The sequence below is a fragment of the Triticum dicoccoides genome, chromosome 7A (assembly GCF_002162155.2).
Source record: "Triticum dicoccoides isolate Atlit2015 ecotype Zavitan chromosome 7A, WEW_v2.0, whole genome shotgun sequence".
Lineage (NCBI taxonomy): Eukaryota > Viridiplantae > Streptophyta > Magnoliopsida > Poales > Poaceae > Triticum > Triticum dicoccoides.
In genome coordinates this window covers 584,862,217-584,882,202 of record NC_041392.1, presented here as the reverse complement: position 1 = coordinate 584,882,202, position 19,986 = coordinate 584,862,217, and the positions used below count along the sequence as shown (strand labels likewise).

The 19,986-nt window shown below is 49.8% G+C and overlaps 1 protein-coding gene, 1 long non-coding RNA gene and 1 pseudogene across 3 annotated transcripts; 1 reads left to right on the top strand and 2 right to left on the bottom strand.

The window, feature by feature from the left end:
- Window positions 1-326: 326 nt before the first annotated feature.
- Window positions 327-2,546, bottom strand: LOC119327418 (tetraketide alpha-pyrone reductase 1-like). 2 transcript variants are annotated; one of them, XM_037600523.1, is made up of 5 exons: window positions 2,318-2,546; window positions 2,086-2,255; window positions 1,767-1,936; window positions 791-983; window positions 327-687 (listed from the first exon to the last, which is right to left on the bottom strand). In XM_037600523.1, the coding sequence occupies exons 1-5, from the start codon at window positions 2,460-2,462 to the stop codon at window positions 664-666; spliced, it is 702 nt and encodes a 233-aa protein (XP_037456420.1). In that variant the 5' UTR covers window positions 2,463-2,546; the 3' UTR covers window positions 327-663. The 2 variants fall into 2 exon arrangements, with proteins under 2 accessions (XP_037456420.1, XP_037456419.1); XM_037600522.1 differs by having other exon boundaries at window positions 1,767-1,929.
- A 1,211-nt stretch (window positions 2,547-3,757) lies between these two features.
- On the top strand, window positions 3,758-5,805 carry LOC119328044. The gene is made up of 2 exons (XR_005158817.1): window positions 3,758-3,954; window positions 5,142-5,805. It is a non-coding gene; the product is annotated as an uncharacterized LOC119328044 (long non-coding RNA).
- A 3,482-nt stretch (window positions 5,806-9,287) lies between these two features.
- Window positions 9,288-15,451, bottom strand: LOC119329239 (annotated as a pseudogene).
- Window positions 15,452-19,986: the final 4,535 nt, after the last annotated feature.

The window sequence follows — 19,986 nt, the reverse complement described above, 5'->3', positions numbered from 1 at the left end:
TTTGCCACCGCCTGTACAGTTAGCGCTGTGCCGCTGTTCCTTCTCATAATGCAAACGTAGTTCTCCCGCGCTTCCTCAAAAACATTGCGAGTCAATAGGAAACATCATTTACAAAAAAGATACAAATGGTCATGTAACTTTGTATCTTGCGTATCATATCTGCATTGAGAACGGCTTATGAAACATTGATATTTTTGGGACCGGGTATACGTAAGTTGTCTGACAATTGTTTTTGGATAAGTCAATCTTTTGCGTTATTAGATTAAGATTCAACGACCATTCTTTTTCTTTTCTTCCTGCAACTTTCTTCCTCCTTCAACAGCTCCTTTTCCCATAAAACCGACTTACGTAAATTACAAATTCAGTCAACTTACATATAGAAATTGTGGTATTTGTTACACTAGTTTGATCAATACAATTTCACACTACCGTTTGATCATTGCATTAGCTACCGTGCTGTCCTTGAACTGAAACTAGCGCCACATCTGCAGTGCTCTTTAGGAAACAAAATGCCCACCTTGCTACGCTCCGCGCGCAACCTTGGGGCATACTCAGTTGAGTATGCCTGCAGACATGTAGGACTCGACGCTGTCCTTGAGCGTCTCCTCCAGCGTCCTGAACTTCCACCCCAGCCTCTGCAGCTTCTCTGTGCTGAACACCTTCTCATCTCCCACCAGCCGAACGAACCTGCCAACTCATTTACACCGTCGTCAGAACCCCGACAGTTTACACCGACTTACACTGTGCATGCATCGATGTACGTAGTACAGATTAAGTGATGGCGTCTTACCTGTTTGCGCAGTTCAGGTTGGGATGCAGGCTCCTGACGATGGAAACCATTTCGGACACCTTCCTGGCGTGCGCGCTGCAGATGTAGCGGCCGGCCGCCTCTGGGCTCTCGTACGCTAGCACAAGGGCGTCGGCGACGTCCCTGACGTCCACCATGTTCCTCACCCTGTCGTCCATGGCGTCCACGCCGTCGCCTGCAGATATATTAAAAAGAAAATTCCTTATTTGATACTATCTTAAAATCTGCTTCTTTACTTGACACTGAAAAAGTTTTTTTTTTAATTGACATAAGTTTAAAATTTTATTCCTTATATGACATTTTCGTCCATTTTAAGCCTAAATGGCATCTGAAAAGACTTTTTTGCCCCTCATCTGGTATGTGTGTGGGAGGCAATAGCGCACACACGCAGCATCAGTGTGAGGGCAGGAGCACACACGCAGCAACACATACACATGCACCAAAACACACGCACGCGCACACACACGCAACAACATGTAGGCGTGCGTGCGCGCGCGCACACACACGCGGCAACACACATGCACACGCACACACACACGCAGCAACACACACGCGGCAGCAGCAGCAGCACACACGCATGCAGCACATAGTCACGCAACAGCACACACACGCGCGCGCACGTACACATGCAGCAACACACGTGCACACACACATGCAGCAGCAGCACATATGTGCGCGTGCACCCACACACGCAACAGCACACACACGCGCGCACAAAATACCGCATGAGGGGCAAAATTGTCTTTTCAGATGTCATTTAGTCTCAAAATGGACGAAAGCGTCATACTAGTGTCAAACAGGGAAGAAAACCTTTTCCAATGTCAAATAAGAAACCAGATTTTAAAACAGTGTCAAATAAGAAATTTTCTCTATATCAAAATCAATTCAAACGCAGCAGCTTATAATTGCAGTGTGTATTTATTTATCTGAATGTGAAAGGGCACGAGATGTAGCCTACATTTCAGGTATCTGATGAGGAACAAGCTGCTGGTGTTCACCGTGGGCTGCAGCAGAGGCCCGAACACCAGCGGTGGGCACACGGTCACCACGTCTAGCCCGGTCTTCTCTGCGTAAGCCCAGGCCTCGCGTTCGGCCAGCGTCTTGAAAGACAAGTACTCCTTCTGTAAACTAATATAAGAGCATTTAGATTATTAGAATAGTAATCTAAATATTTTTATATTAGTTTACGGAGGGAGTATTTAGGAATGGAGGGAGTTGTAAATACAGGCACAGCAGCCAGCCCTGGTGTGTTACAGATTTGACAGTTGGGGTGTTACCTCGGGGTTCATGGATTTGGTGGCGGGGCATGGGCTGGCGACGTGGAAGACGCCGGCACAGCCGGCCACGGCGGACGCCACACTCGCGTAGTCCAGCACGTCGACGTTGAACAGCCGCAGCTGCTCGCCGGCGCCGTCCAGCGTCCTCAGGTGGTCATTCTTGGGGTTGCCTGAACGTACGGACGAATCCGCATCTTACTGACATGACCATCTCAAGAAAAGAAAATCTTACCAGGATCATGAACGGTGCCATGCACCGCGTAGTCTCCTCCGGCGAGGAGGCGCTCCACGAGCCACGAGGCGATGAAGCCTCCCGCGCCCGTCACGCACACAGCCGCCGCCGCCGCCGTCGCCTTCCCCGCGCCGGCCGGGTCCATATCGCTCCTCTGCCCGTACTCTATACCGTGGCCCGAGAGGGACTCCTGGATGTCTATGCTTATCTTCGGTGCATAGTACCTATCACCCGGCCGTCCCAGAAAGTTTAAACTAGTCGTACGAGTCAAGTTGATCTTAAAAAAAAGTATGGAATCCAGCTCCTTAATTTAATTAAAGAGCCCATATTTAATTGAGATCTTCAATTAAAATTAGGGCATTCAATTTTGACAAGGTCAACAATTTCTCAACGCTAAGTCATTCAATTATTTTATACTCCCTCCGTTCTGAATTACTTGTCGCAAGTTTGAATGTATTCAGATGTATTTTAGTTCTAGATACATCCATTTCTGCGACGAGTAATTTGGAATGGAGGAAGTACTATACATTATATTTCCTAATTTTTCAGGCCTCACAGTATTCAATTTAGGATTGAGTCAACTGATTTTGACCAGGTCAACACTTTCTAGGGCTCTCTCATCCAATTCTTTTAATTCACTATGTTTTCTAATTCTAAAGCTTTTTCATTCAATTGAGGTATTCAATTCTGGATTTCGTTTATGATTTTGACGGGGCCAACGACTTTTTAAATTAATTAGCAGCAACCGGCCTATTAAAATATATTAATCCCGCGCACCTTTACATCACTTGGAAAAAAAGAAGTGTCACCATGTCATATTCTAGCACCAAACATGCGACCACCGACACCGAAATTTCCTCACATAGATATAGGTTGGTTAACGGATAACTTAGAATCACACCATGAAAGATCCACCAAATCACCATATTACAATAAAAATAAAACACACTTCATAATCTTCACCACCCGCCAAACTAAATACTCCATCAGTTCCAAAATATAAGGGGTACTCCCTCCATTCCCTTATACGAGGCCACTTTGTTTTTTTGTCAAACTTTGACTTATAATTTTGGTCAACAAAATATGGATTATATGTGATAAAAATATATTATCGAAAAGTTCTTTGAAATGTGCATCCAATTAATTTTTTTGGCATACAACTCACTTTTTGTTTATCTTTATCTTTACCTAATATTAAAGGGAGAAAACTTTCATAGTTCTTTATACGTCATATTTCTATATCCGTTGATTTTATATTAATTATAAAGATTGACGGCTGAGATTAATTGAGCGATCTTTCTGTCCTCTTATGTCCTTCAGTCCAGATAGAAAAAGAAAATAGACCGAGGAGAGCATGGACACGTCTCCTCCTGTCCTGATAGAAATTTTTTATTATACACGAGCAAATGGAAACATCACGCACACGATTCCTTTGTCCTCGGCACGCACGAAGACGCCACGCTGTTGCTGCTACTCCTCACCTCGCCCTTAGATCGGAATTGAAGTCGTTGCGGAGGGATGGAGGCACGCATGCATCGTGACCTAGGCAGACGAGCCACCAGGAGGGGATCCGTGCCGGATGGCTGCTGACGCGCGCGCCTCTCCCTTGATCCCCTTTCATCTCGATGGCGGGACAGGTCAGTGGCCTCTCAAGCTCTCTCTTCCTCCCCCTCCTCCACCTCGCACCGCCAGGACGATGCTGCCTCACCTTCCATATGTCCCCTTGACGTCGGCTAGACGAGATGGGCAGGTCACCCGCCGCCCCCTCCCACCGTGAGGAAGATGACGCCAGAGCCAGGCGGCGGTGCTGGGCTGTACGCCGACCCTCCCTCAGCCGCCTCCGTCCTCCGTTTCGATCGGCTCTGCCCCAACTTTGACTGACAACTGGTGCTCCGCATCAACCTCCTCTGCCCCGGTCTAGACATCGGGTAGCAGCAAGCTGAGGTCGGGGTCGCAGTCCAGCAACGAAAGGAGGGTGGCCCTGCCAAGAATAGGAGGCTCTCTGGTCGGGGTAGCAGCTGGAGGAGGAGACGACGAGGGCCTCCATGGCAGTTTCTGATGACAGGCCATATTTTAAGTGTTTTCAGTTTCAGGCACACTCCCAGCAGGCCTCCCCTCTCAAAATAGATCTCTGAACATGCTCTCCATGGGTAGTATGACGATCTGTGATGCACCTCTGTTTGGTAGATACACCAAATGAACAGATGGACAAAGAGGAGAAAAGAAGAACTAGCTAATGAAAGCACGATGCAACTGCGAGCACACATGTAACAAATAATGCAGAATAAGATGTCACATGCAACCATGTGCTAAGTATGTTTGATATAAGCACAGTCATAGGGAGCTTCAAATTGTAGGAAAGTTCATTTTAACTGCTCAAAATCTATGTACTGAATAATTTTAAACTTATCGTCAGCTTGATCAAGCAGCCTGAATTTGACTCCTCATCTGTTAGATGTTCAGAATCAGCTGGCAATTGGCTGCAACCTTCGTCTCTAAAATTGAATAATAATACAACACTTTGGTTATTCAGTCCCGTTAGGATACAAGTACTTCCAAATCGTTCAACTCCAACTGCACTTGTCAAAAATTCAGAACAGTAGCAGACTACTAAATTGGAACTTACGAAATGCCACTCTCACCAACCTCCCAACCAAGACAAGATGGAAATTGTGGTGCCTATTCGTTTAATTCTGGTACCACTACATTATCAATTAGCTTTAATCGTCTCAGTGCCGGCTCATTCTAGCAAATTGTTGATTTGTATGGTTTTGGGAATTGATGAGATATTGGATTTACTGATGTGAGAATTGTCTATGCTCAGCAAGGCACGGCGGTGGCCGGTGGTGGACGAGACATTCAGCCTTTTCAGCTATGCAGTCGACCATCAAGTATTGACTGTCATAACTTCAGGTTACTTTGATAAACTGATTTCTGCACAATGGTACTGATGTGCAGTGTACTCGACGTAGAGTGGTGTTTTCATATTGCTGGCATAGGAGTACTATCAATGCGAGCTTCAGTTACAATGGCAACATATGACCGAATGTCCATGTATCGAAATGTATGTTATAGCTGATATTAAGAGCAACTGTCCAATATTATTTGTTGTATATTCTGATCTATGATCAAAATTTGTATTGTGGGCAACAACACGACAACGCTACTGGTTGGGCTGAAGGAACTGGCAAAGTTGTTTAATGGTGATATCATTGTGGAGTTGGACTGCTTGTCGCTGGTGCAGGCACTTGAACCTCAAACGGTTAACAAGTCCAGGCTGTTCTCTGTTACTTGTGACATCAAGGAGGCTTTGAAGCACTTCAAATCCCACCAGATTAATTGGGTCTGTAGGGACCAAAGCAAGTTTGCTCACTGTCTTGCCGATTGGGCCAGTAGATAAGGTGTTCAGAGAGCTTTTCCAAGCTGAATGTAATCCGGGTGTATGATCATTGTTCTCAAATATTATTTTGTGTTATGGGCAGATGGAACTAATGGTATATTTCACTCACGAGATGCATCGTTGATAGAATTATGTACATATAATTTTTTATGGTCTATTAGCATATTAGGCGGAGGGTGTTACAGCATCCCACTCGCAAAGTTGACGCCGCGTCCAAGTACGCAGGGATAGCGGGCTGCGGGTCTCACGTCCTGCTCGACGAGATTGTTCATTAAGTTTTAAACATTTCATTATGCTAGCGCGCTGCAATGGCATGTGTGTGATGCGGTGGTCGAGTTCACCGCTTTGAGATTGACCATGTTCGGATGCGTTGTGATTAGGTGAACACTACAACCATCATTGGCGAGGGGCGGAAGGTGGATAAGCAATGACACGAATGGGATGCCATGTCCAAATAGAACTAGAAGAACGCCCGTGCGTTGCAACGGGGCCACATTAACTTTAAAAGTTCACTATCAATTATGTTAATATTACATAGAATATTCTCATACATATTAAGTGACATGGACGACCTTTTTTACCATCAAATTCTCACACACACACACCCTCTCCCTCCCTCTTCCTCACTCTCTCTCCCCCTCTCCCTCACTCGGGAGGTGGGACGAAAATAAACCCGAAACGGAGACTACCAACTGATACATTAGGAGTAGAGATCATTTAGTTGATAAGAATAAATAGAAAACGGTGTTAAAAAGGAAAAACAGATTAGAATACATTGAAAAACCAAAAGGACGATGTAAAAGGGGATTCGCCCTGCCCCCTGGGCCTTGCCACCGAACCGGCTCAGCGGTCCAGTCCCCGCGCGGTCGTCTTCTCCTGTTCCCCGAGCCGCGTCGCTACAGAGACGGGCTCCCGCCCGACCACCTCGCTGGCATCGAAGGGGAATGGATAAGGGTGACGCCCTGCCTTCCCTACCCCATGGACTCACTCCTCCTTGACGCCCCTCCCAAATCCACTTCTCCTCCTCGCTCGCTCGATCCCGTCGATCTGGAGGAAGTCAGACGCCACGGCCACCATGACCGACCCCGTCCACATGGCCACTGCCCTCCCTGCGGGCTAGGAGCTTGTCAAGGAGCTCTGAATGCCTTCGCTACTTCATCTACGCCAACGAGATCAAGTCCAGCACCCCCGCATCGATGTCGCTGCCGTCTTCCTCAACCTTGGGCCACCGCGACATTGCCGTTCGATCCGCGCCGCCCCGAGCTCCCATGTCTTCGCCTAGGGCACCATTGACACCGCCATGATCTCCTCTTGCCTTTCCCTTGTCTCCCCTCTCGTTTGCTCTCGTTAGGTATTTGCATGTATTTTTTTTTCTCCCGTTGCAATGTATGGGCATGTTTCCTAGTAAAATAAATGGCCAAAGTTAGACATAAAAATATGATGTGGCCTTGTATAAGGGAGTGGAGGGAGTATTAGTTTTGTACAAAGTCAAATTTCTTCTACTTCGACCGAGTCAAGAGCAAAAATATCAACATCCACAATATTAAACAAAAAAGTATGAAAAATTCATTCCACGATGAATTTGAAAATACTGACTTGATATTTTGGATTTTTATATATTTCTCTTCAAATTTTATTGAACTTAAAAGGTTTGATTTTAAAAAATGTAATCTCCACCACCCGCCAAACTAAGTATTCCTTCAGTTCCAAAATATAAGGGGTATTAATTCTGTAGCAAGTCCAATTTCTTCATCTTTGACCAAGTCAAGAGCAAAAATATCAATATCCACAATATTAAACAAAAAAGTGTGGAAATTAATTTCATGATGAATTTAAAAATACCCATTTGATATTATGGATTTCTATATATTTTTCTACAAATTTTATTGAATTTAAAAGGTTTAACTTTTCAAAAAAAGTAACACACAATATATTTTGAAACAGAGTGATTATTTTTTAAAGAAACGCAATAATACCAACGGCGCAGCAAAGCACGCTCAACCCTTCTAGTCAACGGTGAAAGCTGTCATAGAACATGTCAGTTTTGTTTACACTTCCTAAAACACAGTCCTATATATGGTGCACAATCGATTTTTCTAGTTTCAGATTTCTTGGGTTGATCCCAGAGCTTGTATTTGCTGTTTCTGTCTTTGTATGTTCTTTTCTGGTTGGGAAACGTCTGCCACCGGCTGGCCGGCCAATGTGTTGGGCCGGTCTCATGCGGGTCGTCTGATGTATCCAGATCGGACGCTCACATTTCCTCCTGACTCATACTCGCACGTGTCCATGTGCTGGCGGGGTCCACGCACCGCTTTGGACACAACCTTATCCTTTCATTCATGTCTTGCTCCTCCATTCTCGACCACTCGTTCCCCTTTCTTTTTTCGCCAACCACCTTTGATCCTTACTGCAGCACGGTGATGACCAACACAACGAGGCATTGCAGCTTTTGTGGAGAACTACCGGCGGCGGCGCGACATAGATGCCAACCACCGGCTCGTGTTTGCAGCAACCACCGACGTCGGCGTGACAAAGATGCTTTGGAGGCAAACCATCGTGACGGCGCGACAGAGATGTTGCGGTGGAGGCGTGCGGCGACGCTGGAGAACCGGTCAACACTTTGCTAGAACCGACATCGGGGTTTGCCGCAACGAGCAAGGCTACATGATGGAACCAGCTTCCAATTTTACTGGAACCTGATCGTTCCTTCACCGACGACTTCATTTTTGCTGGAACCGCTGGAACCGACTAGTTCATTTGCTACATTAGTTTTGTTTGAGTTTTGCTGCTATATCTTTTTTGTTGTAACCTTGGTAAATTCTGGTTGGAACCGGCCAATGTCTTTGCTTCAACTGACCGCTGAGATTGTTGCTCACTACATTTTTCGATGGGAACACGAGGGCGACATTTTTTGCTGCTGGAACCAATGCATTTTTTGCTGGAATAGGCTATTTCACTTTCTATGTCAAACATTTGTTGGAGTTGGTGTTGTGTCCTTTTTTGCTTCAACCTTTGTGTGTTCTAGCTGGAACCGGGCAATTTTTTGGCTTCAACTGACCACTGAGTATTCGCAAAAAAAAAAAAGAAAAAAGAAAAAAAGCCTGACCACTAAGATTTTTTTGTTTGCTCAGATTTTTCGCTGGGCACACGTGTTGACGACGGCGCCGAGCCAGAGCCGGTGATGTGAGATTTGCTGCAATCATGGCACCCGCGAGATGGAACCGATAGGCATCAGAGCTACATCCATGGTGATGGGATCCATCGGCAGCCGTGTTGCAATCCCGGCAGCGGGGGGCCTCTCGCCTGTGCTCGTCGGCCACGGCTACCACAACGAGCAGACGTGACCTGCGGCGAGCGCGTGGTTTTTTTCGTGATCGGCGTGGGGAAGAATGTGACGTGGAAGAGGAGGACCGAATCCTAGGGCTGCGGGGCCTATCACTCGCCTTTTTGGTTTGTGTATATGCATATGAAACACTTTGATTCACCAAAAAAAACAACTATTGCATCAATAACCAGCCAAAGAACAAGCAAATTACATGCGTGAGATTCAACGGAAGTCACAAAATCCGTCTAGAGCTCTGCATGGTGGATGTCGACGGCCTTCGCCGCCTCGACCTCGGGTCCTCGGCCACCTTGGCCTGCTTGTCCCACTCGGCCTTCTTCATGGCGAGCTCGGCCTTGGCCGCGGCGATTTCCGCCGCCCTTCCGTTCTCGAGCACCTGCACCTCAGCCTTCACCTTGGCCTCCTCCTTAGCGCTTGGTCGTGCTGCGGCACCGACGACATATTGGTCTCGGCGTCCACCTTTGCCGCGTTCTGACCCGTCTGCCCCTCCGTCTCCATGGCTCCAACCTCTCCCTTCATCCGTGTTAGACTGTATTTACATGTGTATATTGTAACGTTGTATACCACCTCATTATATATATATATATGTGATAGGCCACCCCTAGAGGGTTGTGCCGGTTCCCCCCAAAGCCTATTGTCTTACATGGTATCACGCTAGGTTACGTCCGCTTCCGCCTAAAAACCCTAAACCGCCGCCGCCGGCGCCGCCACCGCCGCCGCCGCCGCGCCCGCCGCCGCCGCCGCCCGACTGCTATGACGTCCGCCGCTACGTCCGGCTCCACCGCCACCGGTTTTCTGCCGGCCTCCCTCGCGGCACTTCTCTCGAGGCCGCTGGATGCCGCCTCCCTTCAGGCGCCGATCGGGACACGGAGCGTCGGCTCCCTCTTCGCGCTCCCGCCGGCTGCTACTTCGCCCGGGCAGGCGCTTGTGGCTCACACCACCGCCGCCCCGTCAACCGCGGCTGTCGCGCCCTCGGCCACTGCGCCGCTGGTGGCGGAGGACGTCGCGCTGGCAGGCTTCACGGCGTCAACCGCGGCCATCGCGCCCTCTGTCACCGCGCCGGCTGCCCCTCCGACTGTCTCCACGGTGTTCTCACCTCAGCTAGTCTCCTCGATGGGATCGCAGCCGCCGCCGCCGTTTCACTTCGGCCATCTCATCACCATCAAGTTGTCGTCGGACAATTACATCTTCTGGCGCGCGCCGGTTCTTCCGCTTCTTGGGAGTCACTACCTGCTTGGCTATGTCGACGGCTCTCTCCCTTGCCCTCCTGCGCTGGTTGACAGCGTGCATGGTCCGGTCTATAATCCGGCTCACCGTGTCTGGACAGGGCAGGATCAGGCGAACCTCTCCTCCATCCAGGGGTCGCTCTCTCCGGCCGTTGCTGGGCTTGTTGTCTTCGCCAAGACGTCCCACGAGGCATGGACTATTCTTGAGCGCTCGTTTGCGGCATAGTCGCAGGCTCGTGTATCTGGGCTCCGTCGCCAACTTGGGGAGTGTCAGAAGCTTGACTCCACCGCCACTGAGTTCTACAACAAAGTCAAGAGTCTCGCCGACACGCTGGCCTCCATTGGACAGCCCCTCACCGACTCCGAGTTCAACTCGTTTATTGTCAATGGTCTTGATGAGGAGTATGACGCCCTAGTCGAGATCATCAATGAGAGGGGCAACTCCACGCCCATGCCAGCACACGAGGTCTTTTCACGCCTCCTGCTTACTGAGCAACGAGTCGAGACGCGCCGATCCAGGGGCAATGGCGCCCTCTCGGCAAACGCCGCCACCAAGGGTGGTCGCTCCTCTGCTTCATCCAGGGCTCCTTCGGGGCAGTCACCACCACCCGCCTCGGCCCCTCCTCCTACTGCGACGCTACCAGGGGCTGGCGGTCCCCGTGTGTGCCAGCTTTGTGGTCGCGATGGGCACTGGGCCTCGAAGTGTCACAAGCGCTTCCAGCGGGGTTTTCTTGGTCTTGGCAATGACGGGAAGGATACACGCAACTTTGCTCGCCAGGTCGCCATGGCTGATCATCCGCCGCCGCAGAAGCCACAGGGACACACTCAGTCCTACTCCATTGATCCCCACTGGTACATGGACTCTGGAGCGACAGAGCACCTGACCAGTGAGATGGGGAAGCTTCACACTCGTGAACCCTACCATGGCTCCGACAAGATCCACACCGCCATGGAGCAGGTATGCACATCTCTCATATTGGTAAAGCATCACTTCTCACTAGACATGCCAATAGGAGTCTTCAACTTCGCAATGTTCTTCGAGTTCCATCTGTGACACGTAATCTTCTTTCAGTTCCTAAACTCACTCGTGATAATAATGTGCTTTGTGAATTTCATCCCTTTGATCTTTTTATTAAGGATCGGGGCACGAGGGACATTCTTCTTAGTGGGCGGCTCTGCCAAGGTCTCTATCGTCTGGAGCATCCTGGCGTCGCTCGCGTCTTTAGTGGAGTTCGGGTATCTCCGTCACAGTGGCATGCTCGTCTTGGTCACCCGGCCACACCTATTGTCCGGCATGTTTTGCGTCGTCATGAGCTTCCTAGTGTGTCTAGTAATAAAGATGTAGCAGTGTGTGATGCTTGTCAGCAGGGGAAGAGTCATCAACTTCCTTTTTCGGAGTCCAGTCGTGAGGTGAAACATCCTTTAGAACTTGTGTTTTCAGATGTATGGGGTCCTGCTCAGACTTCTGTTAGTGGTCATAATTATTATATCAGTTTTGTTGATGCTTACAGCCGCTTTACCTGGCTTTATCTTATCAAACGTAAATCTGATGTGTTTGACATTTTTGTTCAGTTCCAAAAACATGTTGAACGCCTTCTCAAGCACAAAATTGTTCATGTTCAGTCGGACTGGGGTGGCGAGTATCGCAACCTCAACTCCTTTTTTCAGTCGCTTGGGATCACTCACCGTTTAGCATGTCCACATGCACATCAGCAGAATGGTTCAGTAGAACGTAAGCATCGTCACATTGTTGAAGCTGGTCTGACTCTTTTGGCCCATGCATCTGTTCCGTTTCGTTTTTGGAGTGATGCTTTCACCACTGCATGTTTTCTCATCAATCGTACTCCCACTCGTGTTTTGAATATGAAGACTCCCATTGAAGTTCTCCTTAATGAACAACCGGACTACACCTTTCTCAAGGTGTTTGGGTGTGCTTGCTGGCCCCATCTCCGTCCATATAACAAGCGTAAGCTCGAGTTTCGTTCCAAGAAGTGTGTTTTTCTTGGTTATAGCTCTCTTCATAAAGGATACAAATGTCTTCATGTTCCCACTAATCGTGTCTACATCTCTCGGGATGTTGTGTTTGATGAGCATGTTTTTCCCTTTGCCAAACTCCCTGTGTCCACTACCGAGCCACCTGTCATGCATTCATCCTCTGTTGCTTCTGACCAATTTGATGATGTTGCATATTCTCCTCTATTGTTGCCTAACCATGGTGCAGGCACTGGTCGTGGGGCTCGTTTGGAGATTCTGGAAGCGCCATCTTCCTCTTCGTTGCCATCGCCTTCATCCTCGGCACCTTCTGTTGTGCATGAGGAGCACATGGCGCCCCTGCATGGCCTCGGTTTCCGTGCTCATGCACGGCCGATCGACGTCCTGGCCCGGTCGCCTCTGGCTTCTGGGCTGCCTTCGCCATCGTCGCGCCCTGCAACCCCGCCGACTGGGCCGACCTCCTCGGTCCCCGTCTTGCCCAGGGCGTCGGGGCAGTCATCACCAGGCCTGGCCTCGCCCGCCCCTGCCTCGCCCAGGGTGTCTGGGCCCTTCTCACCAGGGCCGGCCTCGCTTGCTCTCGCCTCGCCAAGGCCGTCTGGGCCGGTGTCACCGGAGCTGGCCTCGCCCACCCTCGGTTCGCCCATGGCCTCTGAGCCCCTGTCGTCGGGCCAGTCTTCGCCATGCAGCCCGGAGTCGTCTGTCCCGAGCTCGCCTGAGGTGATTCCTGCATCTCCGGCGACCGTCACGTCTCCGTCACCTTCGCCTCCGCCGGCTCCTGCTGCTGCTCTACGTCCACATACGCGCAGTCGGAGTGGCATTTTTCAGCCTAAGCAACGTCACGATGGCACAGTTGCTTGGTTAGCGGCGTGCATGTCTGCTGCTCTCGCAGATCCATCCTCTGAGCCACGCACGTATCAAGCTGCTATGCGCATTCCTCATTGGAGAGAGGCCATGGAGCAGGAGTATCAAGCGCTTCTTCGCAATCAGACATGGACTCTTGTTCCTCCACAATCACGGGTAAATGTCATTGATTCCAAATGGGTTTTCAAAGTGAAGAAGCATTCTGATGGGTCCATTGAGCGCTATAAGGCTCGTCTGGTTGCTCGTGGTTTTCGACAGCGTTTTGGACTTGACTATGAAGACACCTTCAGTCCAGTGGTCAAGCCTACTACCATCAGACTTCTTCTCTCTCTGGCTGTTACTCGAGGTTGGTTTCTTCGTCAGCTTGATGTTCAAAATGCTTTTCTTCATGGTGTCTTGGCGGAGGAGGTTTACATGCGCCAGCCTCCAGGTTTCTCTGATCCGGATCGCCCTGATCATCTCTGTTGTCTGTCCAAGGCAATTTATGGTCTGAAGCAGGCTCCTCGTGCTTGGCATGCTCGTCTTGCAATGGCTCTTCGTGCTCATGGTTTTGCATCATCAACTGCCGACTCCTCATTGTTTCTTCTTCAAAGGGATGAGGTTACTATGTACTTGTTGGTCTATGTAGATGATATCATTTTGGTCAGCTCCTCTCAGTCGGCTGCTACTGCGCTTGTTCGCTCACTTGGTGCTGATTTTGCGGTCAAGGACCTTGGGAAGCTTCATTACTTTCTTGGTGTGGAGGTTACTTCTCGTGCTGCTGGCCTTGTTATGACGCAGAAGAAGTACTCTCTGGATTTGTTGCAGCGAGCTGGGATGCTTAAGTGCAAACCGACGACTACACCCATGTCTACCACTGATAAGCTCAATGCTGTTGATGGTGTGCTTCTTTCTTCTTCTGATGCGACCGAGTACCGGAGTATTGTTGGTGGGCTCCAGTACTTGACGATCACGCGACCAGACATTTCCTATGCTGTTAACCGAGTCTGCCAGTATCTGCAGTCACCCCGTGACACTCATTGGTCTGCTGTTAAGCGGATTTTGCGCTATATTCGTTTCACGGTGGCTCATGGTTTGCATATTCGGCCGTCTGACTCTGGTTGTCTTTCAGCATATTCTGATGCAGACTGGGCTGGCAATCCGGATGACAGGCGATCCACGGGGGGTTATGCTGTCTTCTTTGGCTCTAACCTGATTGCCTGGAGTGCTCGGAAACAGGCTACTGTCTCGCCTAGCAGTACTGAGGCTGAGTATAAGGCTGTGGCCAATGCCACATCAGAGATTATCTGGGTACAGTCCTTGCTTCAGGAGTTAAGTATACCCCAATCACAGCCTCCTGTTCTTTGGTGTGATAACATCGGTGCTACATACCTTTCTGCAAATCCGGTATTCCATGCCCGAACGAAACACATTGAAGTTGACTATCACTTTGTGCGTGAACGTGTCTCTCAGAAGCAACTACAGATCAAGTTTATTTCTTCCAAGGATCAACTTGCTGACATCTTCACCAAGCCATTGCCTTTGCCACAGTTTGAGACTTGCAGGCGCAATCTTACCCTTCTAGATTCATTAGAAAGTGGCTAAGATTGAGGGAGGGTGTTAGACTGTATTTACATGTGTATATTGTAACGTTGTATACCACCTCATTATATATATATATGTGATAGGCCACCCCTAGAGGGTTGTGCCGGTTCCCCCCAAAGCCTATTATCTTACAATCCGGAACTCCGCCACGTCCACCATGGCCTGGTTCGACGTGTCCTGCTGCGTCTTCTGGCCGAGGTAGGAGAAGAAGTCGTGTCGTGGCACCTCCACCAGCTGCTTCACGTCGGCGTTGTCGACGACCAGGCCGAACTGGTTGAGCTCAAGCTGCACCCTGTTGAACACCTTCTCCTTGAAGGTCTTGGTGCCCTTGAGGATCTCCTCCATGGTGAGCTCCGCGGCGAGCACGCGGGTCTCGCCCTCGACGATCCCCTTGACGAGCTCCCGGACGTGGATCTTCCTCGAACTGTCCAGCGGCGCGATGAGCTTGGTGTAGAGGAGGAGCTGCGCCTCGAGGTCCTTCCCGTCCGACTCCTCAGCCCCTGTGGCCGTGATCTTGGGGCCGATGGCGCAGACGGTGGAGACTATGAAGGGCAGCTTCTCGGCACTCATGCGTGCACCTCAAACTCGTAGCTCACCGGCGAGATGCTGAACTTCTTGCACTGCTGCCCCACGAAAACCCACGCCTTCTTGGCGAGCTTGACGCCGTCGATGCCCCAGCCCATGATGGCCAGGTACTCCGATGCGTCTGCGACATGGAAGCTAGCCATCTTCGATCTCCTCCGCTGATCCTTACTTTGCGATCTACGCATGGCGTCGGTGACAACTACCTTCCGAGAACAAAAAAAAGGCAATAGAAAGATGAGGGTTACGAATCGCGGTGATGCATAGGTAGTATAGAGCTACGAATCTATTTTTTTGCGGGCAAAACAGAGAGCTTTTATTCAACAAAGGAGTTGTCCCGGCAGTCAGCGAGAAGGCTGCTTACCAAGAAACTAGGAGTCTCGTCAAGCCCACAGTCGGTCACACTCAAAGTGCATGCACGTTTTGCACAGAGATGCGCCGGCAAGTTTGCTGACCTGATTACATGCTGAATCTCGAAAATTGAAAAATCAAAAGCTAGCTCTCCTATTTCATCTAAGATAGGAGCCACAATCGAACGCAAATTGTGGCGAGTGTTCTAGAGTTGCACTAACTCCTGGCAATCGGTCTCCATTATCACATGCGAGAGGCCTCGAAGTTTTGCAAATAGAGCTCCTTCCCGCATCGATATAGCTTCCATTAATAATGGATCTGAGATCTCACCGAACGGCTTGCACCATGCTCCCAACAACGCGGATGCGGACCGGGCTATGCCACCCACCCCTCCTCTACCTTCCGCGACATTAAGTGCACCATCCGTCGTGATCTTCACCATACCTGAGTCGAGCGGTCGCCAGCCATGTCCTGGTAACAGAATGGGAGCGGTCCGAGGCAGTTCCAACAGTGCAAGAGCCTCCCTCGTCGCCCTGATGGCGGCTGTTGGGTCCCTTCCCTCTTCACCATGTTTGATCCGATTTCGAGAATGCCAAATCGTCCACATGATGGTGATAACCTTTGCTCGATCTTCATCCTTGACTCGGTCTCCATCATAGGATGTCTCTGGCCCAAGAACGTGGGTGTAAGCGAGGAAGCCGAAGACCGAACCACACACGCGCTTCATCCCAAAAGCGGCGTGCATGCGAGCATTGAATTAGGGCATGCATAGGATCCTCCTCCTTAGCCAGACATACCTTGCAAGTGTCTAGAACTGCAATATGACGGTATTTGAGAGTGCATTCATCCGGTAGAATCCCTCGTAGTACCCTCCACCAGAACACTCGTACCTTTGGGATCACTTTGAGTTTCCACAGAGCAGACCACATCTGTTTGTCATCTCTTGAAGCACCGGTAGCCGCCCCTTCCTCTAGAGCATTGCGCTCGTTCTGAGTCACTAGAGCACCGTATGCCGACTTAACAGTGTAGTTGCCTGATCTTTCAAAGGCCCAAGCATAGAAATCCTCACCTCCTCCCCTCCTGATTGGGATGTTTAGAATGGCATCAGCATCAGGGGCAATGAAGGTGGTTCGAATCAACTCCTGCCTCCATGACCAGTTCTCGGGATCTATAAGATCTGAGACTGTCCGAACAATGGTGTTCGGTGGCTTCAGCAGCGATGTCATCGAGATGGTCCCGGGAATCCATTTACCAGCCCACACATTGATGGAGTTCCCGTCTCCTACTCTCTTAATGAGTCCCACACGAAAAGCTTCCCTTCCTGCAATGATAGCTCGCCATGTAGCTGATGCCGACTTAGGCACCGTGGCATGCACAAAATCTGTATCAGGGAAGTAGCGACCCTTAAGAACCCTTGCACACAGAGAATTAGGGTTAGTCATAAATCGCCAACCGTGCTTCCCGAGCAGCGCAAGATTAAACTGATGAGGCTCCCGAAAACCTTTTCCTCCTTTGCACTTTGGTGCTGCCAGAGTATCCCTGGAAACCCAATGCAATGCATTCTTGTCAATAGAGCTGCTCCAAAAATATTTCACCATTGGTGAAGTCAAACTCTTGCATACCTTTTTTGATAGTAAGAATGTGCTCATCGAATACGTGGGAATAGCCTGAACCACTGATTTCAACAAAGTTTCACGACTTGCGCATGCAAGTAATTTTTCAAACCATCCCTGTATCCTCCCATGAGCTCTCTCCCCAATATGATCGAAGGTCCTGCTCGTGATGCGACCGACCGCCGTGGGTAGTCCCAAGTAGCGCTCACTGAACGCCTCAACGTCGATGTTGAGGACGCCTTTCAATTGATGCTTGAGCTGGGCCAGTGTATTAGAACTGAAGTAGATGGCGCTCTTAGCGCGATTAACACACTGTCCCGATGCTTCACCATAAATTCTCAAAATCTCATTAAGTCTCTCGGCACTCTAGGTGTTTGCACTGTTGAAGATCAAGCTGTCATATGCGAATAGAAAGTGTATCACCCAAGGTGACCTATAGCTGACTCTTATGCCTCTGTCAATGTACCCGAGAATGTAATACTTCAACAAAGAAGACATGCCGTCCGCACAGAGCAAAAAAAGGAACGGCGACGCCGGGTCACCTTGCCTCAAACCTCGCGAGGGAGTGAAAAAGGGCAGTAGCTCTCCGTTAACACGGACAGAGAACCGTACTGAAGATACACACTTCATAATTAATCGAACAAAGACAATGTTAAAACCCAGCTTTTTTAGAATAGCCTCAAGAAAGTGCCACTCGACTCGGTCGTAAGCTTTCATCATGTCTAGTTTAATTGCACAAGCATAGTTTTTTCCTTTCTTCCGCCTCCTCATTGTGTGCACACTTTCATATGCCACTAAGAAATTATCAGTTACCAGACGTCCAAGAACAAAAGCGCTTTGCTCTCCACTGATGATCTCATCCATGAATGCCCTCATTCGGTTAGTCACACATTTTGAAGCAATCTTGTACAGAACCAAACACAATGCAATAGGTCTATATTGTGAGATAGACTGAGGGTGTCGTACCTTGGGAATCAAAGTGATGGAGCTATCATTCAAGCCCACTAGTAGTTCTCCTCCATTCAAAAAGTCCAGAACCGCCGCGGTTACAGCATCACCCAATAAACTCCAATGATGCTGATAAAACCCCGCAGTAAAATCATCCACCCCGGTGCTTTGGAGGGAGCCATTTGGAACAAAGCTGTCCTGACCTCTGCCGCAGTAAAGGGTTTTGTAAGTTCCACGTTCATGTCATCCGTGACTGAGGGAGTCCTGGATTAGGGGGTGTTCGGATAGCCGGACTATACCTTCAGCCGGACTCCTGGACTATGAAGATACAAGATTGAAGACTTCGTCCCGTGTCCGGGAGGGACTTTCCTTGGCGTGGAAGGCAAGCTTGGCGATACGGATATGTAGAGCTCCTACCATTGTAACCGACTCTATGTAACCCTAACCCTATCCGATGTCTATATAAACCGGAGGGTTTTAGTCCGTAGGACAACATACACATCAACAATCATACCATAGGCTAGCCTCTAGGGTTTAGCCTCCTCGATCTCGTGGTAGATCTACTCTTGTACTACCCATATCATCAATATTAATCAAGCAGGACATAGGGTTTTACCTACATCGAGAGGGCCCGAACCTGGGTAAAACTTCGTGTCCCTTGCCTCCTGTTACCATCCGGCCTAGACGCACAGTTCGGGACCCCCTACCCGAGATCCGCCAGTTTTGACACCGACATTGGTGCTTTCATTGAGAGTTCCTCTGTGTCGTCGCCGTCAGGCTCGATGGCTCCTACGATCATCAATAGCGATGCAGTCCAGGGTGAGACCTTCCTCCCCAGACAGATCTTTGTCTTCAGCGGCTTCGCACTGCAGGCCAATTCGCTTGGCCGTCTGGAGCAGATCGAAAGCTACGCCCCTGGCCGTCAGGTCAGATTTGGAAGTTTAAACTACACGGCTGACATCCGCGGGGACTTGATCTTCGACGGATTCGAGCCACTGCCGAGCGCGCCGCACTGTCACGACGAGCATGATCTAGCTCTGCTGCCGAACAATGCCTTGGAGGCCGCACCCACATCGGCTCCGACCCTTAATTCGGAGCCAACTGCGCCGATCGAGGATGGGTGGTTGGACGCCACCCCGGGGGCTGCGACCCCAACGGCGATTGAGCCGAACGCCAGCCCCGTACTCTACGAGACTCATGACTCCAAGGAGCCGGACTCCTCTCCGGACTCCAAACCCTCCGCGCCCCTGCCGATCGAATCCGATTGGGCGCCGATCATGGAGTTCACTGCCGCGGACATCTTTCAGCACTCGCCTTTCGGCGATATCCTGAAGTCACTGAAGTCTCTCTCTTTATCGGGAGAGCCCTGGCCGAACTACAGTCAGCAAGGTTGGGGTACGGACGATGAAGAAATTCGAAGCCCACCCACCACCCACTTTATAGCCACTGTCGACGACTTAACCGACATGCTCGACTTCAACTCCGAAGACATCGACGGTATGGATGCCGATGAAGGAGATGATGAAGAACCAGCGCCTACTAGGCCCTGGAAAGCCACCTCGTCATATGACATATACATGGTGGACACCCCAAAAGAGGGAGATGGCGATGGAACAGCAGAGGATGACCCCTCCAAGAAACAGCCTAAGCGCCGGCATCAGCGGCGCCGCTCAAAATCCCGCCAAAACAAACACGATGATTCCAGTACGGGAGATAATAATACTCCGGAAAGCACCAAAGAAAACCCCCTCCAGCAAGATTTAGCCCAG